At 41.7% G+C, this 26,488-nt stretch overlaps 5 protein-coding genes across 6 annotated transcripts; 1 reads left to right on the forward strand and 4 right to left on the reverse strand.

The window, feature by feature from the left end:
* Positions 1-105: 105 nt before the first annotated feature.
* LOC134196055 (malignant fibrous histiocytoma-amplified sequence 1-like) lies at positions 106-4,249 on the reverse strand. Its single transcript, XM_062665134.1, has 2 exons — positions 1,321-4,249; positions 106-936 (listed from the first exon to the last, which is right to left on the reverse strand). The coding sequence occupies exons 1-2, from the start codon at positions 4,247-4,249 to the stop codon at positions 356-358; spliced, it is 3,510 nt and encodes a 1,169-aa protein (XP_062521118.1). The 3' UTR covers positions 106-355.
* Positions 4,250-5,799: 1,550 nt separating this feature from the next.
* Positions 5,800-10,779, reverse strand: LOC134195373 (hydroxyacyl-coenzyme A dehydrogenase, mitochondrial-like). Of its 2 annotated transcripts, none has more exons than XM_062664390.1 (10): positions 10,635-10,779; positions 10,307-10,580; positions 10,118-10,246; positions 8,535-8,692; positions 8,341-8,467; positions 6,913-7,002; positions 6,784-6,856; positions 6,337-6,384; positions 6,060-6,128; positions 5,800-6,004 (listed from the first exon to the last, which is right to left on the reverse strand). In XM_062664390.1, the coding sequence occupies exons 2-10, from the start codon at positions 10,409-10,411 to the stop codon at positions 5,883-5,885; spliced, it is 921 nt and encodes a 306-aa protein (XP_062520374.1). In that variant the 5' UTR covers positions 10,412-10,580; positions 10,635-10,779; the 3' UTR covers positions 5,800-5,882. The 2 variants fall into 2 exon arrangements, with proteins under 2 accessions (XP_062520374.1, XP_062520375.1); XM_062664391.1 differs by having other exon boundaries at positions 10,627-10,778.
* Positions 10,780-11,235: 456 nt separating this feature from the next.
* Positions 11,236-12,807, reverse strand: LOC134195754 (uncharacterized). The gene has a single exon (XM_062664833.1). The coding sequence runs from the start codon at positions 12,488-12,490 to the stop codon at positions 11,432-11,434; it is 1,059 nt and encodes a 352-aa protein (XP_062520817.1). The 5' UTR covers positions 12,491-12,807; the 3' UTR covers positions 11,236-11,431.
* A 4,079-nt stretch (positions 12,808-16,886) lies between these two features.
* LOC134195490 (aspartyl/asparaginyl beta-hydroxylase-like) lies at positions 16,887-21,259 on the forward strand. The gene is made up of 5 exons (XM_062664517.1): positions 16,887-17,003; positions 17,535-18,673; positions 19,020-19,385; positions 19,603-19,733; positions 21,001-21,259. The coding sequence occupies exons 1-5, from the start codon at positions 16,952-16,954 to the stop codon at positions 21,149-21,151; spliced, it is 1,839 nt and encodes a 612-aa protein (XP_062520501.1). The 5' UTR covers positions 16,887-16,951; the 3' UTR covers positions 21,152-21,259.
* Positions 21,260-21,364: 105 nt separating this feature from the next.
* Positions 21,365-26,324, reverse strand: LOC134195491 (kelch-like protein 20). Its single transcript, XM_062664519.1, has 4 exons — positions 25,884-26,324; positions 24,108-24,383; positions 22,655-23,407; positions 21,365-21,824 (listed from the first exon to the last, which is right to left on the reverse strand). Exons 1-4 carry the CDS (start codon positions 26,256-26,258, stop codon positions 21,453-21,455), a joined length of 1,776 nt encoding a protein of 591 aa, XP_062520503.1. The 5' UTR covers positions 26,259-26,324; the 3' UTR covers positions 21,365-21,452.
* Positions 26,325-26,488: the final 164 nt, after the last annotated feature.

Below are 26,488 nucleotides of genomic sequence, written 5' to 3' on the forward strand. Positions count from 1 at the left end.
CAACCTATTATAACGCGCGTTACTAAACACCAAATTGCCCGGGTGTAGGAATCATTTGGGCTCGGTTTGACCCAGAGTGCAACTTGCGTGTGTGCGCATGCGTGTGAAAGCTCATAAATTGAATTTTCATGAATACTATGATATACTAATACATATCAGTCAACTTCACATATAATAATCTAGTATACTATTGCATCTATCAGTGTCTGGCAAATCTTCGTGTTCTGGTTACAAATGTACTCTAATATTCTATTGTATCTATTGGACTTTGATATCTACACTGTACAACACCAGTACATACCGCCATTGCGACTGTTGACTTTACACATTTGTGCAGTAGGGATAGACATCATGTCTATGGAGACCTTGGTTGTCGATTAGCAGACATCACTGGACTGTCGGGAGAAATATGCTGCGATATTGCAATCCTAAGTGTGTTAGGACTGCATGAACTATTAAACGATTCAAAGGTTCTGTTGGTGTGCAAACAGTGGCCTTCCAGTTGTCTTTCAGTTGCATTTCTTCCTCTTGCTGTTAAACTTGATACTCCAGATGATTGATCGTCTCTTACTATTGAAGTTGACTGTTCAGGATGGAAAGTAAGTAATGATGTATTTGGTATCCATTGGCATGACTGACTGTCAAACTGGCTCCATGTACCATACTGCTGTCTGACAACACCAGTCATGGTGGGTGGTGATGAAATATCGGTGAGAGGTGATGTCGACATGTTAGAAGAAAGATACTCTGCTCTTGGATCTTGTTCGTTGGTTGTTGATAAGAGAATGCCATTGGAGTGGCCAAGCAATGTGTCATATGAAGAAGATCTGGTTATTCTTCTATTGGGAGGTATGGGGTGTTCGGTTGGCTGTTGAGGTGGCAAAGGTCTCATAGTGATTACGTCGCCGTAATTAGAACGAAATGACTCAAGGAGAGCTAGAATAGAACAGAAATGGGTATTAGGCACATAATACACACACACACACACACACACACACACACACACACACACACACACACACACACACACACACACACACACACACACACACACACACACACACCACAAACAGAATCAAGACACTGACAGACACCAAATTTGCAATGTCTCCCACTAAAAACCAAATAAACAAAGTCACACTGAGTTATAAAACATCCACACATCACCCAAGCTGCTGAAAACTCACACACAGTCGGTTTCTAACAATAACTAATACATCATGTAAATCATGTAAATAGAATACAAGGTAAGAAATAAAAAAATCACCACAAACGTGCAACATGAAAGACAATGATACGAAGTACGACATCAAATTTTACCTATTGAAGGCACCATAATCTGAGAATCAGCTATCAATTGACCTTTTATATTTGGGCAACCGTAGTACTTCTGTCTTGAGACGAGTTCTGGATTGAGCCAGTCACCATGAAACAAGGTCATATTCCCTGTCTCTCGTAGACGTTTGTCATTCAGACAATGAGGGCATACGACCCAGCGTTCCACCCATAATCCATTCCATTGTTTGAAGAGAATCTCCGTCTCTAGCAACCCCGGCAGCAACGTCAACCAGAGTCGCTCTACATCAACCGCCCAAGCCTCAAACACAATGGCTGAGCTGCATTCATGTGTGACAACAGGAACATGCACTTTCAAGTAGCCAGAGACCGATTCAATGAAAAAACCATTCTCCCAGTAAAATCTCCGATTGCCTCCCATCACTGTATAGCACCGGGCAGCAATCATGGCAAACAAGCTTGGAGGCATGAAATCGGGAAAAACAATTCGCAGCACAGTGTGACACAAGCCTTGACATTGAGTAGTAAATCCACTAACAATGTCAGGTTCATGGCCGGAAGCCAGCCAAGGTATCAACAGTTGATATCCAAGAGACGACTGAGGCATATCATCAGAGAGTGGCACAGCAAGATTACACTGCTCTAGCAAACTAACCATAAACGTTATATGTTTTGTCTGTAGTCCAGTATCGGCCCACAAAACTCGAAGAACATCTTGATTCAGTTTACCCTTGCAGAGTTGAGACATTCCTTGTTTTAGTGATTCATATGACACTCCTAACGAATCCAGCTTTCTCTTACTGTCGGTAGTTGTCATCCAACATTCCAACGAGCGTTTCAAGTCGTGTCGAAATATCTCCCTGAATCCCTTAATAAATTTGCCAGGATCGATAATCACTTGGTGTCGTAACCCGGAGCGATCATAGCATAGAGCTACACGCGTATTATGAAAGTATTCCAAAGCCTCGAGAGCTTTGTCTTTCGTGACGTGAGCTTTGTCTTTAGCCAGTTGATAGTACTCGTTGAGGGTTATAGCTAGAAGGTTGTCTTGACAAAGCTTGAACATTTCGACTTCAAGGCTGACCCAGAAAGATGGCACAGTAGTCTTCAGAGTTGGAAACAGTAAAGTATCTTGAATAGTATGAACAATGTAACGTCGAAGATCATGAACATCCTTACTATCCTTGCAGCTGACCTGAATGACATCTTTGTTAACCAAGATTGTGTTTCGTATGCTGGCAATGACGGACTTTAGTGTTGCAATTCGTGAACTCAATGCGGGTGGTTCGTATCCAAAGTGAATGCACTGACGTCCGAGTTGCTGGCTGTCTCTTTCTGCTTTCGACAGCTCGTTTTCAAGACGATCTTCGTATGACTTGATCATGTGTTCGAGTTCTCGCATTATTTCTTGGCATGTGTAATCAAGTGTCCCCGGAACGCTTGGGCATAGATCGCTGTGTGTACCGACTACCATCATCCTCGCATTCCTAACCAGAGAGTAAATTTTCTTCACCCATTGCCCAATTGCTTTCTCGAAATTCTCGCTTTTGTAAGTGCTGAGATCGAATGTCACAAGACACAGTGAATTGTCTGTGACAAAAATCGGAGTTGTGATGTCATATGCTGAGTGACCTCCTAGATCTGAGATAACTACAGTGCAGTGTGGAAGTTCGTCTGGGTGCCACTTGTGTAAGTCCAAACAAAGAGTTCGATCACCTGCAGCTGTTGTAATAGGCTTGTTTTCCATGACTGAGCGTACTGCACTTGTCTTCCCAGCTTCTGACTCGCCGAATGTAAGTATTGATACATAACCGCCTTCCACTTCACCTTTCTGGCTAAGTGCATCGTTAAAGCCAGCGATGCTTTGCAGACCTTGCATGCACACTCGTAGTGGTGGCTTACACATCGGGTTGTCGTCAACACACACTGTCTCCAGTGAGTGGCTCTTCATGAATTCTGCTGACAAAGTCACTGGCAACTCAACAATGAAGTTGGAGGACAAATCAATACATCGAACACTATTTGACATAGTTTCCAAATGTGATATCTCAACAATTTTGTTATGAGCCAGTGAAAGTGCTTCTAGTTTCCGGAGAGACAAGAGTTTGGGATTCAACACTGTTAGTTCATTTTCACTCAAGTCAAGTTCTTTAACCTCGGTTAACTTCTCTATGTCGTCTGGAACATTTTGAATACCGTTCTTTGCCAAGGTTAGCTTTTCTAGACGTTGCAGCCAAACGACAGCTAAAGGAAATTCTCGAAGGTTATTCATTTCAAGGCTCAATGACTGAAGTACCTGAAGATTAGAAATTTCTAGTGGGATATGCTTAAACTGACAGCTGAACAGATTGAGAACCTTCAGTCGAGTCAACTGACAGATCTCATGAGGAAAAGCCAAGAAAGGATTTTGACTAGCATGCAATTCTTCAAGTGTTTGTTTCACTTGCAAAATCGCTGCTCCCAAGGTTTGCAGCTTGTTGCGATCAACTTGAAGCTTTTTCAAACTAATCAGCTGCCCAATGCGTTCAGACAACACTACAAGTTGGTTGTTTCGAACCATGAGAGTCAGAAGACTCTTCATCTGAAAGACACGTTCTGGAATGCTAGGCAGCGAGTTGTTCCCAAGATCCAAGCAAGATAAGTGCAAGTCCATTCCTGCAAGTTGCGCAATCAGGCTTTCCAGATGCTTCATATCACACATAGTGATGGTGTGCAGATTGGGCAAATCAGTTAACCATTCAGGAAGATTCTCAATGGAATTACCACTAACCTTCAACACATCCAGTGGGTCTAAATCTGCAATAGAATTAGGAAGTGCGTACAGGTTCTGATAACGAACATTCAACATATAACTTCCAGTTTCCCTCAAATCTTCTTCCAAGCTCACTGGTCCATGACCAAGATGTACCACACAGGTAGGAGGAAAAACCTTGGCGTAGCCAAGACAGTCCATTATGCTACTGACGTCAGTGTCAAATACCAATGAACGAACGCGTTTCTACACGCAGCCCTGCAACACACCCTGCAGGACCACTCTCTGGTCTAGGTCAACAACAGCAACTGATCAATAAACATACTAGAGTTCGCTACACGTGTGCATTTCACTTACGCACAATGGCAATTGACGTTTCCTGCGGCCCCTTGCCTACAAGCGCTTGCCAGGCACTAAACGATTTGCCTACTAGTAGACACGCTCGGAGGTGTTGAAAATATGGCGTGAAATAGCGCAACAAGCCCTGCGCGTTTGCTACAAGCGTCGTCGTCGAGGACTAAGATAAAGATATGGGGACTCAGATAAAGATATGAGGACTCAGATAAAGATATGGGACTGTAATACAAGGCGATCCGGAGATACTAAAACTGCAGCAGACAGGCGTGGTTAAAAATGGAAAACGTTTTCCTGTTTTCTTTGGCAAGTGCAGCCCCTCTAGATAAAGAGCCAGTACACGCTGCATGTAGACATAGAAAGCTGTAACAAACGAGCTGAGCAAGTTTGATGAGAGTACGTGACAAGTAAAAATTCCCTGCGCTAGGTGGGAGGTATACGTGTAGCCTGGCACAGCCTGGCACTACTGTCTTGGCACTCTGTATGGCACAAATCGCTGGCAATGACGTACAAAGTTTCGCAATCGGCGATTACTCCTATCTCATCTACACCTCTACTAATTTTCGATTTCAGAAACTCTGCGCCCAGCGTATTCGTAGCTAAATCAAAGGAAATGTCACTAGATGCGTATCTCACATACGTAAGATCAACTGTTGCTAAGAGCTTCTCTATAATGAGAAACCCACTACTAATGACCAACAGTGTCATTGATAACTAAAATCCCATTCTTGCCTCCCAATAGCTAGAATATAGCCATAAATGGCCATTTAGCTGACCGTGTGCTGTCCTACATACGAAATGGTATTGATAAGGGCATTCCTGCCTTGTCACGTGATGTACTCTTAATTTGATTTAAGTGTGTGTGTGTGTGTGTGTGTGTGTGTGTGTGTGTGTGTGTGTGTGTGTGTGTGTGTGTGTGTGTGTGTGTGTGTGTGTGTATCAGCAGCAAGATTAGCACTCAATAATAAGCAAGTTTATATAGTCGACTAGACTCTTGTCTCTAGAATACAATAATTCTGAGAATTATAGCTGCTGGCTGAACATATTCTTTGGTTACTTTAATTAATTGATTAACCTTTTACTACAAATAGTTTCAGTATTATCAGTGACTAAGTGAGCCAACACACAACGGCACTTCTACTCATCTAGCAAACTTTTCGTTTCAAATACTTCCAAAACAGAGTCTGCCAAAAAATTAACTGAACACACATTGCAAAGAGGACAACTGGACCAGCAAACTCTTGATTTAACTTAATTACCCCCTTCCAGAGCACCCAGTCTGACTGGCAGTTCAGCCTAGAGGCATTTGGGCTTGAGGGTCCAGCTGGTCATTCCCCCTACAAGGCAAAAGGTCTTTCGCCTTCTAAGGGAGAAACGACCAGCTGGAACCTCTAAAAAAGCATAACCAGCATTTGATTACAGCCAATCACATGCTTTCAAACAATTACAAATTGTAGAGACATAGTTCTCACTACGTCTCCTATTTTCCGTGTTTGTACACTCCTTCGCCCGTCTTCACTCCCAGCTTGCCTTCTTCAACGAATTTGTCAAGAAGAGCGCAAGGATTGAAAAGGGGATTCTCTGGAAATTGATCATGCCAACCTACACAATGAAGGCATGTCAACGGCTGCAATTCGTGCAGAGTAGATGCATGTACCATCGTAAATAAACTTTAACGTATCCAGTCCCACATAGTCGCTCAATTCAAAAGGACCCATCGGATACCCTACACAATAATAAGTATTATTACAGGGTGACACATCAATGTCAAACATACAAACATTGGTTGGTGATCTAAACATAAGTGCCTGGATAGCTATGATATTTAAAGACTCAGTGCACAGACTGTTGAGATCACACCGAATGTAAGACTTAAACAATACACATACCTACCTGTTGTACCACTTTACAACAGTTACACATGAGTGTATTACCTGCTCCCAGTTTCATGGCCATGTCGATGTCTTCAGCACTAGCATCACCTATCATACACAAATGTGGCACCTTCCGTTTACGAATGTATGTATGTACATATGTATGTATGTATGTATGTATGTATGTATGTACACATGTATGTATGTACACATGTATGTCTGTGCACATGTATGTATGTACACATGTATGTCTGTGCACATGTATGTATGTACACATGTATGTATGTACACATGTATGTATGTACACATGTATGTATGTACACATGTATGTATGTACACATGTATGTGACCATGTCTGTGCACATGTATGTATGTACATATGTATGTCTGTGCACATGTATGTATGTACACAATTATGTACGTACACATGTATGTATGTACACATGTATGTACGTACACATGTATGTACGTACACATGTATGTTTGTACACATGGATGTATGGTCACCTCTCTCTAGCATTCGAAATGCTTCCATCTGATAGGGCACGAGTAGACGATTGACAACAAATCCTGGAGTGTCCTAGATCACATGTTCATCAGTCGTGTTGACCGTTAATTAACTAAAAATTCCATCACCCTGCATGATATTGGATGCTTGCCTACAGTTTTCCCAAAATTCGTAAGGAGATCAAATGTTTCATTGCTCGTCTCGGGTGTCTTTGCAACCTAGCAAACACGATAAACGTTAAACACACTAAATTCAATGCCTTCGCAGATATCACAAGACAATGAGTTAGAGAGTTGATTAACGTATTCGCTTGATTATTACCCCAAGGTTTGAGTACGCCCCCAGTCCCAACTTTGTCCAAGGATCTCAGATTTTCACACCTCTTAGTCCTTTATTTAGTGCTAATTGGTGCTTTCCACAGTGACTGTTTGCTAGATTTGTGCCTGTAGAAATGCTGACATTCTTCAACTTGTACACACGTGTTGACCATGTGTTAAAGGTTCCAATGGCTCAGAGCGTGTTCACACCTGGGCATAGCTAATCATGATTAGTTCGGCGTTAGTGCACTAACGCCACTCGTTCACACTGATCCTAATCACAATTAGTGTAACACCATTCTAATGTCATTCTAACACCGTAAAGAGTAGTAACACAACCAAATTTGTGACGTTAGTAGTTGCACGTGACTTTGGCACGTGAGGTATATGCCGCCGATGTTTCTGATGGGGTGTTGTATTAGACTCGTATCCAGTCCTCCTCCTTGCGCGCTCCACGTGTTTTGGTACATGCTTTTTGTTCCACTTGCTAGGAGAAGTTCCACTTGCACGTTCTCCTAGCAAGTGGAACAAAAACCACGTGGCAAATTTACCCATGGAGTGCGCGAGGAGGAGAACTGGGTATGAGTCTAGTGTTGTATGTCTAATTGTACTTAGCGGTGTGAATGCGCTTGTGCTAATGTTGGCCTAATCATAGTTAGCCTAATCATTGTTAGTCCAGTTGTCGGTGTGAACACGCTCTCAGATACCATATAGAACCAGTTCCGGAAAGAGACTGTAAAGATTTGCATCCGGGATATGTGTGGTATTCGGACAAAAACTTGTTTGTAATGGGAGACAATCTGGAACTTCGAGGTTACAGTATTCCTGGAACTACACTTGCTGTAATACCTTGGACAGTTCAGTCAGAGCAACAGTAGTTGTCACTAAAACTCCAACTAGTACCCAATACCAACAAATAGTAGCAGATAAAATCAAATAAATCAGTGGTGTCAGCGGCAATCTCTAAGCATGCACGCTGGCATCACGTGACAGTCAAACCTAACCCCTTCCTAAACCTACTACATAACAAGTTCAAGAAAAGCTGTTTAGTTTAGAATCTGTGCAGACACTGCCTTAGTGCAGCAGCATGCTGTTTAAGTTAATAAATCAATCACTTCCGCCAATTAACAACTTACAGTGTAAATTTTTTAGTAAGACCCCATCCCATACCTGACCTTTGACTCTGACCAACCATGAGGGAGGGGTAATAATCAAGCAAGTACAGTACATATGCCTCACCTCCACAAGCTTCATGACTGGGACAGGATTGAAAAAGTGCAAGCCGCCAAATCGATCGAGTCGCTTCGTTGCACTGGCAATATCAGACACGGGCAGTGAAGAAGTATTGGTAGCAAACACTGTATGTCTGGTTGTCAGCCAACACAACAACCGATTACATACAATCACTAACAAAAACAATTAAGAGAATATACGATGGGGCGACGAGATCCAATTCCCGAAAAAGTTTCTGTTTCTCCTCTATCTTCTCGACAATTGCTTCAATCACTAGGTCAGAAGATGCAGCTGCTGCCTTTCCGTCAACGTTAAATGAAATCTTGTCAACCGAATCGGACACAAACGATTCCCTCATCTAAATAAAATCAGAATTTATGTCTCAATTTTTCTACAAAATTATTCAACACAATGTTAATAGAACGTTCAAAAATTGGTATTATTTGCATTTAGAGAACTGTTTGAAAACTGTTTGGTACAGCACTGTTGTATATGAAGTCGGGCCTCCAGTAACTTTCGTGTACCTTCTCTCAATCACATAAATGTAGCCTCCATTCATACTGACCTGTGAAGTCGACGGCTCTCCATGGTTGTGAAGGGGAGACTGCTATTTGATATCAAACTTAATTAATTTAGATTGACTGCATAGAAACATGCTAGTTCTTCAAATAAAAACAAACAAACACAGTAACTGAAGATGTATATGTTATATGCATATGACAGTGTTTAAATTTTTATGGAACACATAGTTGTCATCTTGGCAACCTCACAAAATTTTCAGTCGTCATGGAGTCAAACACTTTTACATATATATCATTGATATCAATAATGATACCGATTGTTGTGGTAAGTAAACAAAATCCCAGGACTTCAGATGTGTCACTCTCAGTCTGACCCGAGTAATTCCACTATTCTACTCTACAGCATAAAAAAATTATTGGGTCCACCATAACTTGAGTGACTCTAGTGGTCAGGATGGCAACCTCGTTGGTATAATTGGTCATGAACTCAGTTAGTCGTCAAATGACAACTTGATATGGTGACCAGATCGATTCAACAATAGTATTTTGCATTCAATTGTTGGATTCGGGCATTCAGTTATCCAAGGTTCTGTCATAGAAGTACCAAATTTATAGAAATAAATATTTCAGTCTGATACGTAAAGTCAAAACCGAGCAAATTTCTTTCATGACGTCTTTCTATGATGCTCACTCACGTTTCAGCTGAACAATAAATGATTGATTCAATCAAGGTTGGAAGGCAAAGTAGTGGAATTCGAGCTCTTTGATTAGCTAAACACTCGCAACGATGCATGATGGACTGTTGCATGGAATCAATCAAGATGCATGGAGCTTGCAAAGTATGCAGATTACAGCATGTGCAAACCAATTGACAGAGCAAGGCGCTGTAGGCTTCCTAGATATGTAGAGTTAGTTCGCTCCCAACAGCTTAGCTAAACCTCCACGGAAACGTGGGACATCAACAATAGTGCAAAGCAAACTAACGTACAACACACGCTAAAATTCATGCTGATTAATGCAAAATATATTAAAATAATTATATAAATTAATTATTAGTAATTAATTAAGTTTTATCAACAAGAAAAATCCAGTGCAATCTTAACACAGTAGGGCAGGCAGCACAATTAAGACAGAGCCGTTGTATACGGCTCTGAATTGAGATGTAGCCTCGGCCTTCCAGACCCGTGTAGCGCCGAAATTGGGAGGCTGAGGCTACGTAAGATGTACGGGACGTGTGTTGTAGTGTAGCTGTTGGTGTCTACCTGCGCATTGTCTGCAAACTTTTTCTTGGCGACTCTCTTTAAACTCGTTACTATTCTCTCCTTTGCGTTTTCCAAGAGTCCCTCCGATTGGTCAACCAAATGAACGTTAAGACCGGATTGTGCTGCAACCTATAAACAATATTTCGAATATAGAAATATTAATTAATATCAATAATTGCTGTAGATCACCTGTGCTATGCCTGAACCCATCAGACCAGCTCCAATCACAGTCACAACACTGACTGATGATTGGACGGTAGATGCCATTCTCCTGAACAGTTTTGAAGCTAACATTGTTGCTGAATTAGATCAGAGGAGGTCAGAGAGGAGATACGTACTTTACAAACACCTGTTAATCCGGGACCTTTTGACGGGAACTTCTAAGATTTGTGAAAGGATGGTGGTTCCGGTTCCGGTCTGTTTACAGTAGCTGTATTGTTAGTAATTTGCTACCAAGGGAAATCTAAGAGAGAGTTTTGAAACACTACTCTCACACTTATGCAACTCACAGGCTGACAGCTGTCCGTGCATGTCACTTTGGTGACGAGGTGAGATTGAGTTCTCGATCGCTGCTTGCAACTTCTACTGCCAACTGCGCAAGACGAGAATCAAGAATAACAATACACTAGCACGTAATTTGGACGCATTCTATTGCTCTAGCAGACTATTTCACTCATGGCCATATGTACGCGTGCGCAGGTAGCGGTAGCCTCGCGTAGCCAGACCGTTTCTAAATACTGTACTTCCGATTTAGAAACGGTCTGGCTACGCGAGACTAATCATGACAAAAATTACTTGCTATTTTAGATCAAAGCGGCGTAAAAAGACACGTTGGTTAAGAAAAATTTAACAGACCAGTGACACGTGCACGAACTTTCGTAGACCGGAAATGTAGACCGGAAACGGATCGTTACTGTCGCAGTTGAGAAGTCGAGTCTTGGAGTTTTAAAGATGTCTTAACGCAACATCTTTCCATCACTTGCCTTTAGATCTAGAGTACAAACAACGTGCAAATTTCACAACCTCCAGCAATTTGACAAAATTAGGTCCCGGATAATAATTGTAAAAGCTATTTTTAGCACACACGTGCACATGAATCATTTTCAATACAACTGCTGAATATACTTTTCTAAAAAGTACGACTGCAATAAACATGTCTAGCAAAGCATATTTTAGGCCAGCGAGCACGATTACAGTTAATCACAATGTGTATACTTCGTTCAAGGTAAAAGTCATACTTCAAAATGGATTCTCAAACAATATTTCCTGATCTATGTCTTCAAACCAAATGCAACCAATTTGGTGTAATCACCATTACTGTTGTTCATTATTCTCCAGATTCGTATAGCCTTGATTTCGAATGGAGGCATGACATCGATAGCGCTGAATTCCGGTCAGCAACACATAGATAAATGGAAATAAAACAGGAGGCATTGCCATGAAAACCAAATTGACGACTGCAAGATTTGAGGATGATTCTACGATTTCAAACACGTATAACATGTGTAGCAAATACGAAGGCCACCAACAAAGCACGCTTGAGATGCCAACAAACACAAAAAAAATTCGAAAGTTTTCACAATCATTTTCACGTAACTGAGTGACAAGTCGAGCACGGGCTGATCGACAAGCACGACGTAGACATCGACAATAACCGCATATCACTGCTATTAAGATAATACTAGACAATGCTGTTAGAATGGTCGTAAGAAATGCAACAACGGCGGGAATACTCTGTGGCACGATGGTTGTCAGGGACGACGTGCACTGTGTCACAATCAAGACGACCAATTCCCGACTGCTAATCATCTTGTGCTCTCTATATCTACAACAATCCTCGATGATCCCATAATCGTAGAATCGGCTAGCCATCGCGGGTATTGTGATCAAGCACACGCACACGCCATTCCCAACGACAATGGTCGTCATGAGTGCGACATGGACTCTCCGTGTATTGAAACCAAACGTAAACGTGAAAGCATAAATAGCGATTCCGAACGTCGTCCACACTGCCATCAACGACGAACAAGTCGAGATCCAATAACTACTCTCACACAATCCGCACGAAGTCGAATTGCCTGCAGTCACGTGACAATCGTCGAAGACCGAACACAACAGAGACACCTCGAGTATCACTTCGTGGCATCCATACGCCACATACAATATGCCAAGAATGATGACCAATATAGATCCTACACTGCATCTCTGCTGTCGGGCCCTGGTGAGTCGCCATACTACAACAAGAACGTTTCCCACAATAGTGACACACGATGCAATCCACAAAATGGTGTGCAAGGTCTCATTGTGAAGGACAGTTGCACGGATAGGCTGGTTGGGGCAATGTATAGCTTGGTCACTGAAACGATCATCCATACTCACTCTGTAGCTTCTTGTGTGCAACACTTCCTGTTGAGAATTCCTAGCTCAGATTCACTTCAGTAAAATGTTTTTACCTGTGAACGTACTGCTGTGGCTTTCAAAAATCGTGGCGCGCCTCAATTCACCTCAAACGAACGTCCAGAAAACGGCAAATCACACCTAGCAGCCACTAAAATTTAGTGAGGATATGATAGACGTCACGTGAATCTTCATGTGAGAATGAGCTCAGAGCAGTCGCGCAAGAGGGCCTGGGTACGAGGCTATAGCCTCGCGTAGCCAGACCCTCTCCCTATCTCTTGTAACGTTCTATTTAGCGACCCTTGGCGAGATTTGTGTGTACGTACTATGTTGAGATTTGTGTACTTTGATTTATTTATTGCCGAGCGTAGCGAGGCTTCTAATCCGGGTAGCACAACAGAAATGGGCGTGATCCTATATGATCTCCATCGAGCTTCTGGTATATATATATATTACACACACACACACACACACACACACACACACACACACACACACACACACACACACACACACACACACACACACACACACACACACACACATATATATATATATATATATATATATATATATATATATATGTCTGTAAAGCTATGGTTATGCAATGCTAAGATGCTGTTATGTAGAATAGCTTTAGATGGTAGAGTTGATCCCAGTTGGGATCTGTAAGAAGTATAAATATATATAAAAAAATAAATGTGTGTGTGTGTGTGTGCGTGTGTGTGTGTGTGTGTGTGTGTGTGTGTGTGTGTGTGTGTGTGTGTGTGTGTGTGTGTGTGTGTGTGTGTGTGTACACACAAATCTCAAATTTCTCCTCCCCATGACCACGTTTCATGATAGGACCTACCTTAAAAATCGTTTCCGTGTCCGACTACAGATGAGTCTAGGAACGATTCGTGCAAGTGACCGAACGGCGGCAAAAACGCTTCATGAACTTTCGTCGCCCCATCCTTTTGTATTGCAGCTAGGGACTGTGTGTACGTGACAACCAAGAAACACCTTCAGAAGTTGAATGCCACCTACAGTCGACTATTCACACGTCAGTATGATCAATCCTTTACGTAATACATATTGTGCTGCATCTAAAGTCTGTTCACGAATTAGATGGCTCGTGCCTGAGGGTTGGACCTTAGCTAAACAGATTACCAAGAAAGCCGGATGTTATGTTTGTACAAATTCTATCTTAGACTGATTGCATTCTTGGCGTGAGTTGTCACAGGAAACGCAAACCAATAAATACTGTATCAAAACAACTCTGAGAGCAGGAAGAGAGGTGCAACGCTCAAACCTACAGCTTTTCGGTATAACATAGAACTCCATTCTCTTGAGACCCATGCAGAAAATCAATAAATGCTTGCTTGTACACAAGTTTCAAATTGTTTGCTTCATTAGTATTTTGTTACACATCTTAATTTGATAAAGAGTTATCTCACTGGGGATTGTCTCTAGATTGATCTGATTAAGCTTGTCTCCACCAGCTAACTCATTACAATTCCAGAAGTTGCTTATGCTGGTCTTTTGTTCATAGCAAGAAATATATAATTATTATAATTGAATTAAGCTCTTCAAGAGCTATCCGTCGATATCAATTAGACCTCGGAAACCCATACCATATAGTCCTGCTACGCGCTGAATTCCTCAGTCCATCTAATACGTGAACGGACTTTAGCACTGTTGATAGTCAATGTTTGTTGATATCAATTTCTATGTCAGTAAATACCATACCACTGTCGTTACAACGGAACTGAGTGCATACCTAGACTGTACATTTCAATTGTCTTGATCACGATCGCAAAACGACGACTACCTATACCAGGCCTATATACGTAATCTAAATTACTAGGAAGTTTGCATGTTTCAACAAATACGTATTGTCTAGCTAGGAGGTCAGTAGGTCTTTCGTCCATTTCAAATTTCAAATTTTTAATTTTAAATTTTTAATTTTTGAAATTCAATTTCTTAATTTTTTGTATTGAAATTGTTAATTTTTAATTCAACGTTACCATTTTTTAAAATTTGCACTAAATTTTCAAATTTTAATTTTTGAAAAACCAAATTTTAAAATTTTAATATTTTTAAGATTTAGAAATTTTAGGTGCAGTATATTAGAAATTTCTTTGCCGACGAGAAAGCGGACGTAGTTGTATATATGAACGGATCGCCGGATTTGAACTAACAGAAATTGAACGCTCATCCGTTATCTCAAATAATTTGAGTACACCAGAAAAAGAAAATTGAAAGAGCGAGTAGCAGTGTACGCGGTAGGGAGTCCATTGGACGGCGTAGGGGTGCATTCCAACGCGTGTTGATACGCTGATTCAATTAAACTAGGCGCGGTTTCTGCTAATCACATCAGCACGTTTCCTGTACTGGGTTTCGGCTTGGGACAGTTACTAGTAACTCGAAGTGCATGGTCGCGTCATTACATGTAGGAGTACGATTGGCCCAACTGAACTGCAAGTTGCACTTCATGTCTAGATTTTAGTGCATCACATAGAACACTACCGATAGCGCAGATAGAACCTCTACAACCTCATGCTGTGTCTCTCCTGTGCTGTGAGAACAGAACCCACACTGACTACAAGTGAATTACGAGACCAAATAGTAAAGGTGGACACGCAAACAGCGCTCATGACAGGAGGGGAGGGCCTAGGGAACATACGTGTACCGCACTGTACTGCTGACACGCCCCTCTCCCCGACGGTACCGCGTCCAACTACTACATTTACGCATGTCGTACTGTACCGGTAGAATAACCGCCAATTCCACCAATTCCAATTCGCCAGGTCCACCTCTACTAGAGCATTGAGTGCTTGTTTTATCGAGTAATTCACTCTTTGATTGACTTCTACCCAAATTCTTTCAGCAGGATGATTCTGGATGATCTAAAACGAAATCAAATGAGAGCACCTCATGTGCGGTCTATGTCAAGACAGGTATCTATGCATTGTACACTCATGTATGTTATTCTACTTCTTACAGCCTGTAATGGTATAGCTCTTTTGCTTTCTGAAACAGAATCATCCTGCTGAAAGAATTTGGGTAGAAGTCAATCAAAGAGTGAATTACTCGATAAAACAAGCTCTCAATGCTCTAGCGGAGGTGGACCTGGCGAATTGGAATTGGTGGAATTGGCGGTTATTCTGCCGGTACAGTACGACATGCGTAAATGTAGTAGTTGAACGTGGTACCGTCGGGGAGAGGGGCGTGTCAGCAGTACAGTGCGGTACACGTATGTTCCCTAGGCCCTCCCCTCCTGCCATGAGCACTGCGTGCGTGTCCACCTTTACTATTTGGTCTCGTAATTCACTTGTAGTCAGTGTGGGTTCTGTTCTCACAGCACAGGAGAGACACAGCATGAGGTTGTAGAGGTTCTATCTGCGCTATCGGTAGTGTTCTATGTGATGTACAAAATCTAGACATGAAGTGCAACTTGCAGTTCAGTTGGGCCAATCGTACTCCTACATGTAATGACGCGACCATGCACTTCGAGTTACTAAATTTTAGTAACTGTCCCAAGCCGAAACCCAGTACAGGAAACGTGCTGATGTGATTAGCAGAAACCGCGCCTAGTTTAATTGAATCAACGTATCAGCACGCCTTGAAATGCACCCCTACGCCGTCCAATGGACTCCCTACCGCGTACACTGCTACTCGTTCTTTTAATTTTCTTTTTCTGATGTACTGTTAGTTCACATCCGGTCATCAGTTCCTAGATACACCTACGTCCGCTTTCTCGTCGGCAAAGCAATTTCTAATATACTGCACCTAAAAGTTTCCAAATTTGAAATAATAAAATTTTAAATTTTGATTTTTTTAAAAATTAAAATTTGAAAATTTAATGCAAATTTTAAAAAATGGTAACGTTAAATTAAAAATTAAAATGTTAATACAAAAAAATTAAGAAATTGAATTTCAAAAATTCAAAATTTAAAAATTCAAAATTTAAAATTTGAAATGGCCGAAAGACCCACTGGCCCGAGGACTCGGCGTTTCAGTAGACGGTCTGAAAGCTCCGTTGGAAGCGTTACTCACGAACGCGAGGCGCCTACGAATACCGTAGAACTAGTTTATTTATTTATTGATTGATTTATTTGATTTACGGCCGAACGGGGACCTAGCGACGATGCCAGATAAATTCAATGTTGATTCGACAACACATGCGCTACAAACTAAATGGAGACCCCCTATCAGGAGTCGACTCTACTATATTTTTAGGGATAAGAGTGAGGTGGCTCCTGATTTACGCCGTAAAAGAGTAAGTCCTGACCAAAAAATGACAAAGAAAGATGTCGCGCAGGATGACGGTGGAAAGGGTCTGGCTACGCGAGACTAATTGCTCCTAACGCGCGTTTACATTACATTCACGCCTATCTGCATCCAAGTGACCGAACACGGGCTGTGGCATTTGCTTTACTCAAGTTGCACCTGTCAATGGTAAAGCAGAGAAAGGGAAAGAAGCGCTCTGACGGTGCTTCTCTCCAAGGTAAAGAGTCAATTTCTAGAAAACTTTCTTAATCTTTATAAGGCCATTACAATAAATTTTTAGTTGTTTAATGCATTTGAACTGTTTAATATTTCTTGTTACATACTTGGACTGCAAGTCTAGAACTCTACCAAGTCTGTTCACTTACAACTTGGAGCTAATGTGACTGCTCAGGTTTAGCGCGCGCTAAAAGCGCGGAATGATGTAGCGCGCGTTACTGTGGAAGTGTACTGTACTCTACAAATACTGCCATGAGTAAAATATATATATTACTTATTTAATCGGCTGTACCATTAAAACAAGTTGGTGCCAAAAACTGGTCCAGTCGTAGTCAGACTGGTTGGACTAGACACTATGCCCATACCTTGAGGAATACTGATTGTATCAAATGATGTATAATAGATATGCATGTCTGTGCATTCAAAGTTGATATTAACAATAAAAATAAAAATATAACACGCATGCGCACACTAATTTTTGAGCATACAACTCCAGTCAAACGGGTAAATTGTTTGTGGTCTAATTTTCCAGGTCAGACGAATACAAATGCAAAGAATTCAACAACTTTCAAAACAAAAAGTGAGAAAAAGTCAGCATCTGAAGCAATAGGATGGCACCGAGTGGCACTGCTTGTTGTCATCATTCTACTGGCAGCCACTGTAGTCATTTACATCACCAATCAATCAAGATTATCTGAGGATGACCACACCCCAAGTGAATCGGTTTCAATGCGATATACAGAGATTGAGATAGGATCAAGCGCATCCAGTGATGATCACGTTACGAGCGAATCTTCCTCTGACAAGGGAAAGACACCCAAAGTTTCATCAGAAGAGACGACGTCTAGACAAGATGACGATGAGTTGAAACGTAGACAAGAAGGTCAGGATGTTGATGAGAAGAAGACGACGAAAACAACCAAACAGAAAGGAATGAAGAAAAGAGGAGCAAAGAAGGACAGCAAAGTCAAAAAGGGCAAAACGAAGACTCAAAGTCAGGAGGCATCAGACCGTGTTTTACAATCTCATATACCAGCATCCGACCAGGATTCTGGCATCGCCGACGACATTATGAATGCAGACAAACTGCTAGAGAAACGTCGCACGAGTGACGCATTGAAGGCTTTTGAGCAGATTGTGGGAAAGTTTCCGAGTAGCGTTCGTGCTCATTATGGGCTCGCAATGTCACTCGATCAACTAGCCGACGAACAACGAAGCAACCAGTTGTTGACGCAATCAATCAAGGAATATGAAAAAGTGTGGGAACTATCGGACTTGGCAAATCCATCCGACATTCTCAGACCAGCTGTAGACCGGCTTGCCAATCGTTATGCGTTTATGGGGCAGTCTGGTAAGGCAGTGATGTATCTCAAACGATATTTGAACCAATTCTCCGATGATCTTCCTCTCATGAGGGAATTATCGATTCAGTACCTTTTGACTGGTCAAAATGGCAAGGCGAGGCATGTTCTGGAGCAAATTCTTAAGTTAAGGCCGAATGATGGATTTGCAATGGGACACTTGGGGTTTGTTGTGAAATCAGAGCTGGACTATGAAAAAGCGATTCCGTTGTTGTATGGAGGATTAAGAGGTGATGATGACAGAAGTAGAGAGGGACGATTCTATTTTCATCTTGGAGACGCTTTGCAGAGATTAGGAAGACGTGATGAAGTAAGATGATGTGAAGATGCATGAAGTGGGGATAATCAGTAGTGCAAGTTGTTAGTGATACATGAAGGCAAATGGGCACACACACACAAACAAACACACACACACAAACAAACACACACACACAAACAAACACACACACACACACAAACACACACACACACAAACACACACACACACACACACACACACCGTGTCACATGCACACACGCACATGCACACACACACACAAACACACACACACACACACACACACACACACACACACACACACACACCAATCGATTTTACTTGTAGCCTGTGGATTAGCTTCACTAATTTTCACCCCATTTGTGCCTTGTGAATAAAGGCTTACGAAGTTTACCAAGAAGCTACAAACAATGGTATCTTCACTACACCCTGGCAGCGATCACTCTACAATGCACCCAACTTGAAAGCTCAGCCGTGGTGGAAACCATCAGAGACTCCATATGTTGACAGCATTCGTCTTCTCGAAGCAAATTGGAAGACAATTCGAGACGAAGGTCTGTCAGTCATGAACCGAGATACAAATGCTTTTGAGTATGAGGATGAGAATCTACGCGAAACAGGAGACTGGAAACAGTTCACTTTGTTCATGCGTGGGAGCGAGAACAAAGACACGTGTAGTCGTGTGCCAAAAACGTGTGATATCATTCGGAAAATTCGACAAGCAGCGGGCAACAAGCGAGGACAGGTACATATGAATATGACACTTTCCTTACGGGTGATGGAGGATATAATATATTAGATATAATTATCTAATATATTAATTATATAATTAATACAAATATTGAGGTTAGGAAATGTGGTAAACAGTACTGTTGGGAGTGTGTGTGTGTGTGTGTGCCCGCGCGCATGCGTGTGTGCTGGTTATGTAACCATTTGGAGTGATTAGTATATTTTGTCTGAAGGTCAAGTATTCTGTTATGCTTCCGGGTACCCACGTGTGGCCACATACGGGACCAACGAATTGTCGACTGAGAATGCATCTGGGGCTGGTGATTCCCGAGAACGTCAGGATTCGTGTCGGCAACGACACTGGGTAAGAAGCACATCAATTAAAATCACATTATTAAATTAATTAATTAATTTAATAATTGTGACTTATCAGGTAACAGATCACTTTCAATAATTAATGTAACTCTACATGTAAAGGCCACGAAGCGGCGACTCTCTGTTCTGTGTGTTGATCGTGATCACATGTGACAGTGAAGGTGACCTTGCAATGGCCAACCAAATAAAATCAAAATTAAATTTGAAAATCAAAAAATTAAATTGAAAATTAAAAATTGAAAAATAAAAAAAGGAATTTGCTGGTCAAGTTGATATTTTCTTCAAAAATTGAAAACTTTTGTAAGTTAAATCGTGAGTAAAAAATTTGAAAAATAAAACATAAAAATTAGGCCGCACCAAAAAAATTGTCAGCTTGGGGTAACCCGCCCGCCTGTGTTTGGAGGGCCGCTGGTAGTTTTCTTTGCGCATGCGCTTACTGAGAAATAAAATGTCTTCTGTTGCTCTGTGTGTATCTGTGTCCGAGGGAGCATGCGTTTTGAGAGATGGCAAGATTCTTTGTGTGTCTGGGAACTGTAGACTTCGTGAGGTATTGCAGGAGGTTGGATTAGGTGATCGGGTGGACGATGTACATAGCGTGCGAACTGCAACCACAGATACTTCCTCCAAACAAGACGCGGAGTTAGATGATGAAGTGCAGCTCCATGCCGAGTTTAAGCGTCGATACGTGTACTTTATTTTGAGGCATATGTCAGAAACAGAATGTATGTCCCGTCTAACATCTGACAGATTTCAAAACTTCCTGCCTTATAGTAGGTGATCTTTTTAGCTCTAGTACCCATGTTGAATTTGTGTCATCAGGTTGTCAAATGTCGATGGTAAAACCATATCTGACATAGATATCAAAAAATCCGCCCACCTGTCTTTTTCAGCTGCATGTTACCCCAATCAGACAATTTTTTCGGTGCGGCCTTAAAATTAAAATTTAAAAATTGAAATGTAAGTTAAAAATTGAAAAATTAAACAAAAATTGAAAACTTAAATTTATAAATTGAAATGTCAGTCAAAAATTGCCAAATAAAACATAAAAATTGACATTAATTTAAAAATTAAAATGTCAGTCAAAAAAAATTGAAAAATGAAACAAATAATGAAATAAAAATTGAAAATGTGAGTCAGAAATTTGAAAAATGAAAGAAAATGAAATTAAAATTAAAAAATTAAAATGTGAGTCAAAAAATTTACATGAAAAATGGCCGAAAGGGTCACTGACCCTTGTGATATCTATGTATGTGTAGGACTTGGGAGGAGGGCAAGATAATCATTATTGATGACTCGTTCGAACACGAAGTTTGGCACGAAGGCAGCTCGATGCGTCTCATCTTCATTGTTGACTTCTGGCACCCCGATCTGAGTGACCAGCAGAAACGCACTCTCTCTCCCATCTAGACCAGTTCAGTACATCTAATAGAGGTGATGCTGTCATATCGATTCCTAATCTCATGCAATGTTCAGGTCATTTTCAAGATAAATTAACAATAAAGTTGTACAAAAATCCTTGATGAGGAGTGAGAGTCATGCAATAAACATCTACGTGACCTACCCATACGCTTACATGTTCATTTAGTTTTACAAGACCTCGAGTGAGGAAGTTTCGTGTCGTAACTCAAATTCTATTACTACTGTCCGTGGCATCTCGTCCGGATGCCATCTAATCAATTTAGTATCCAAAAATTGTGTTGATATCAATCTATGCTACAGCAGCCGATGCGCCCGCACGGTATTCCATCATACTTCCGACTTGTTTCCAATCACTTGTGCAAGGGTCGAATACTTCGACCGTGTTGAGTCGTAGTCGTCCGTCGTAGCCACCGCAGACGTACGCTTTACCTCTGAGAACCGACACGGCGGGCCAAGCTCGAGCGGTCGTCATGACCGGAAGTCTTTCCCATCGGTTGGCGGCTAAATCAAATCTCTCGACGACGTCGTAGTAAATCGCTTGGATTCGATTCCTGCCGCCGAATGCATAGAGTATGTTGTCTATGACACAAACGCCAACACCAGATCGAGCGAGTGTCATGTCGGCGGCAAATGACCATGTGTTGTCAGCGGGATTATAGACCTGGATATCGCAAGAGATTACATGTGATAGGTAATGAAGAGGCCGATGGTGTTGCATGGGTGGTAGAGATAGTTGACATACAAACAACTGAAAGTGTTCATACTGACAAACACACACACACACAAACACACACACACACACACACACACACAAAATGGACAAATGGACAAATGTTAAGCCCTCCACGTCTTTCGACGTCGACCTTGAGGTCAGTTGCGGAGATAGCTCCCCTTGCCTCTAGAGACAGGGTCTCCATGTGCTACGTGGAGTCTTGGGGCCAGCGCTACAATCTACCTGGAGCTTGGCCAGAGTCATCCAAGGACACTGACAATGAAGCAGCTCTGGGACTGGACACCAAGGCCCACACGTACCCGTCTGTTGCATAATGTTGCTGCCAAGCCAGTGGTCTTGTCCACCCAGTCAATGACCAGGTACTCATTTATACTCCTGAGTCGAGAGAAGAAGCAAGTGTGGGTGAGTTTCCTGCTCAAGGAAACTGTGACAGTGTCGCCTCCACCAGAATCGAACCTTCAACCCTCATCACGGAATACAAGATCCCGGATGTCATCACCAATGAATGCTCTACCATCTGCTCCACCGTGCCACACACACACACACACACACACACACACACACACACACACACACACACACACACACACGCATGCACGCATGCACACACACACACATGCACACACACACACAGTAGCGTGTCAGTTTAGACGGAAGCCATACAGGAGGTGTGGTGTGTGTGTCACACTGTATGTGTGTGAACATTATAACAATCAATCATATCTAGACTAACACCAATACACATCACAACCCATTACCTCCACACTGCTATGATGCAACTGCTGATCGTGACCTCCGACCACATAAATCTTGCTATCCAACACGGCAACTCCCGCTCCTGATCGATTGAGCCGCATATCCGGCAGACTCTCCCACTCGCACTTATCCGGATCATATCGTTCCACATAATTAAAACTCGTCATTTTGTCCTCACCACCGATAGCATACACATACCCATCGTGAGCGACAACCCCAACAAAGCTACGCTGATGCGGCATCGAGGGTATAGTTTCCCACTTATTCTCCAACGGGCTAAACCGTTCACACGAATCAAGATACAATGTTCCATCCTGTGAGTTCGGTGTTTCGCATTCTCCACCGATTGCATACAAAACGCCATCTAGAGACGCAAGTCCGACTGCAGTACGGATTTGTTTCATCGGCGGCATCGCAGTCCATTGATCATTCTGTGTGTCATACTTTTCCGTTGTGTTAAGACATCGTCGACTATTTCTCCCACCTACGATGAAGATCGTCTCCGGTGCTGCACGGTGTTTCGTCAATGGGTTTTCGGGACTGTTGATAGCTATAAGCACACCCTTTATGAGATACCGTAGATGCTCGCTGTCCTTGATCAAGTCGGTCTGTAGGACAGTATCTTTGATATACGAACGCTTGAGGAGCGGTAGACGGATGGTATGTAAGACATCCTCGATGTATTGTTGTCTGGAGGGAAGATCGCGTTGAAGCCAATGACAAGCTGCCTCAAAAACGATCTCTTCAGATCGAACCTACAAGATTGTACACAAACGGGTTAGAAAACTGTGATTCAATGAATGCATATGTTGTGAGTCATTTACCAAACGTATTACATAATAGTTAATATAATCATAGTAGATAATATATTATGATAATTATTTATTTAACTAGTAAATGAAGCTGTGTTCTACTCGCTTCAGAGCTACGAGTGTGTGTGTGTGTGTGTGTGTGTGTGTGTGTGTGTGTGTGTGTGTGTGTGTGTGTGTGTGTGTGTGTGTGTGACATACATAAATGGACCAATGGTCTGGGTGTCCAAGGTGAGGTCTGGACGTCCAAGGCAAGTTGATCCAAACAACTTCCATAAAGAAGGCATGACATGGGGCTGTTCAAATTACCAAGGTTCTACTGTATTATTTTCAAACACCAACTGTGGCAATTCGCATTACTTTAGGCAAATAATACTTTCTACAAATAAGATAGCTACATATTACTAGTAAGATATTACGTCTAGATCTCATTCATAGACTGACATACATTCGGGTAATTGAATAAACCAAAAGATGATGGGCATTGTCTAAGAACAAAGACATCGGATGCTTAGACAGGCACTACAGCAAGCAAGGAGATGGGAAGACAACAAAGTTCACACGCCTTCGCATTCTCTTTCTTTCATACTTGAGATTCCCTTTCTAATGTTTGTTTCTAGACACACCAAGTAGTCACAGTAATTACCTGAATGTCGTCTCTTGACAGCAGTTGACGAGCTTCCTTCCACTCAAGACTCAAGAACTCGTCTGTCTTCACGATCTCTGCCAACCGTTGACAAACAAACTTGTCCGTTCGTCTTGCCAACTCGCCGCATCCGTGGACGTCGGCGAACGCACGGATACCAAGGCAGTTGCTCGGCTCGAGTTGTACCTCGAGAAAGTCGCAGCAGGCGTCGCGGAGACTGCCCATCTGTAGGAAGTTGGCAGCCGACAACAACTCCTGTACATTCTCGGTAGTCACCTACAGCACGAGAACATGAGAAAACTGCATAACAGAATCGTATAAAAATATAATGGAATCGTGAAAAAAATATGCTGGAATTGTGTACACAAATACGGTGGAATTGTGTACACAAATATGCTGGAATTGTATACACAAATATGCTAGAATTTGTGTACAAAAATATGCTGAAATTGTACAAACAAATATACTGAAATTGTACACACAAATATACTAAACTTGTGCACACAAAATATACTGAAATTGTGCACACATAATATGCTGAAATTGTGCACACAAAATATACTAAAATTGTGCACACAAAATATACTAAAACTGTGCACACATAATATGCTGAAATTGTGCACACAAAATATACTAAAATTGTGCACACAAAATATACTGAAATTGTGCACACAAATATGCTGAAATTGTGCACACATAATATACTGAAATTGTGCACACAAATATACTGAAATTGTGCACACAAAATATACTAAAATTGTGCACACAAATATACTAAAATTGTGCACACAAATATGCTGGAATTGTGCACACAAAATATGCTGGAATTGTGCACACAAAAATACTGAAAATGTGCACACAAATATACTGAAATTGTGCACACATAATATGCTGAAATTGGGCACACAAAATATACTGAAATTGTGCACACATAATATACTGAAATTGTACACACAAAATATACTGAAATTGTGCACACAAATATACTAAAATTGTGCAAACAAAATTTACTGAAGTTGTGCAACTATGATATGCTAGAATTATGCATACAAAAATAGACTGAAGTTGTGCACACAAAATGTATTAATAATAATAATAATAATAATAATAATAATAATACATTTTCTTTTGCACTTTTAGTGTGGTTCCCTCAACAAGCAAACAACCAAACATCAGAAACTAAAAGAGTAACTACACATTAACATATACACACAAAAAAAAGTCAAAAGTAATTCCGTCCTACGTACTGAAATCGTGCACACGACTTTGGTATATTTTTGTGCGCACAAAATATAGTGAAATAAATCTGGCATCGCTGTACCTCCTAACCAAAATACAATATTGTTCATTATTATTATAAATGTTAATTGTAATTAATGGAGTCTCCTGTTTCATACCCAGATAGTACAGTACACCCAGGCATACATACTAATAGCAATATAACAGAGTCACAGAACAAAATACACACACACACACACACACACACACACACACACACACACACACACACACACACACACACACAAACACACACAAACACACACACACTGAATCAACCATCTTTTGTATTCTTCAAATGACATAGAGATGAGGTTTATCCTGTTTGGTATACTACTAAGCTTCCAGGTATTAGGACATCCTGTCTATTGTCTAGAAGGCCACACCTACTACTGACAATGAAATCATGGAATCCGTTATATTATTTGTGTTTACAATTTCAGTATATTTTTGTACAATTCAGTTATCCAACTTTGTATACTGTGCGTGTACACTCACCTCCACCTCTCCCGTATAGGCATAGTCCAAAATCAACTGAAACGCGCATGCGTCGACCTCCTTCAACTCGATCGCACTTTGTCGGCTCTCCTTCATCCCCGACGCGAACATGGCGCGAAGATATGGCACCGTGCTGACGAGAACAACCTTGTGCGCGTTGAAATCGCGCCCTCCAACAACCATCTTGACATCACACAGCTCCTCTTGCTCGCGAAGACGGCGGACGTATGCAAGCGCGTCCGTCGCATGGTCGTTGCTGCGGAAGAGACGTTTGTCGCGCGATTTTTCGGCTGATGATGAGACGACGCGCTTCATCTTGCGCGTGCGCGTGCACGGAGCGTCGGTCGAGTCGCGCGGTCTCTTGCGAGAGCTCATCTTTCAGTCAGTGATTGAGGGTAGACGCCGGTAGGGACACAGTAAGACTCACAATGGTTGACTGGGTGTACACATCACGTGATTAAATACTGGCACGTACGCCTACGCGTCACGTGATTGAATAAACACGCAGTGACCATAACAATTTGTAGGAACGTCCGCTCTACTGTTGCACTACAATGTAGTTTATTAGCATCACAATCGCACTAGCAGACATGGTTAGTTGTCAG

This window comes from Corticium candelabrum, chromosome 20 (genome assembly GCF_963422355.1).
Source record: "Corticium candelabrum chromosome 20, ooCorCand1.1, whole genome shotgun sequence".
Lineage (NCBI taxonomy): Eukaryota > Metazoa > Porifera > Homoscleromorpha > Homosclerophorida > Plakinidae > Corticium > Corticium candelabrum.

What these genes read in the sequence shown, in the direction of transcription:
- LOC134196055 (XM_062665134.1), bottom strand. Translation starts at nt 4,249, where the DNA reads ATGGACTGTCTTGGCTACGCCAAGGTTTTTCCTCCTACCTGTGTGGTA. An exon ending in GATTATGGTGCCTTCAATAG is followed by an intron (nt 937 to 1,320) that starts GTAAAATTTGAT and finishes GTTCTATTCTAG; the next exon opens with CTCTCCTTGAGTCATTTCGT.
- LOC134195373 (XM_062664390.1), bottom strand. Translation starts at nt 10,411, where the DNA reads ATGTTAGCTTCAAAACTGTTCAGGAGAATGGCATCTACCGTCCAATCA. An exon ending in ATTTCGAATGCTAGAGAGAG is followed by an intron (nt 6,385 to 6,783) that starts GTGACCATACAT and finishes TGTGTATGATAG; the next exon opens with GTGATGCTAGTGCTGAAGAC. An exon ending in GGCCATGAAACTGGGAGCAG is followed by an intron (nt 6,129 to 6,336) that starts GTAATACACTCA and finishes ATTATTGTGTAG; the next exon opens with GGTATCCGATGGGTCCTTTT.
- LOC134195754 (XM_062664833.1), bottom strand. Translation starts at nt 12,490, where the DNA reads ATGGATGATCGTTTCAGTGACCAAGCTATACATTGCCCCAACCAGCCT.
- LOC134195490 (XM_062664517.1), top strand. Translation starts at nt 16,952, where the DNA reads ATGGTAAAGCAGAGAAAGGGAAAGAAGCGCTCTGACGGTGCTTCTCTC. An exon ending in TGACGGTGCTTCTCTCCAAG is followed by an intron (nt 17,004 to 17,534) that starts GTAAAGAGTCAA and finishes CTAATTTTCCAG; the next exon opens with GTCAGACGAATACAAATGCA. An exon ending in CGTGTCGGCAACGACACTGG is followed by an intron (nt 19,734 to 21,000) that starts GTAAGAAGCACA and finishes ATGTATGTGTAG; the next exon opens with GACTTGGGAGGAGGGCAAGA.
- LOC134195491 (XM_062664519.1), bottom strand. Translation starts at nt 26,258, where the DNA reads ATGAGCTCTCGCAAGAGACCGCGCGACTCGACCGACGCTCCGTGCACG. An exon ending in CCTATACGGGAGAGGTGGAG is followed by an intron (nt 24,384 to 25,883) that starts GTGAGTGTACAC and finishes CTCGTGCTGTAG; the next exon opens with GTGACTACCGAGAATGTACA. An exon ending in TGCATCATAGCAGTGTGGAG is followed by an intron (nt 21,825 to 22,654) that starts GTAATGGGTTGT and finishes TGCGATATCCAG; the next exon opens with GTCTATAATCCCGCTGACAA.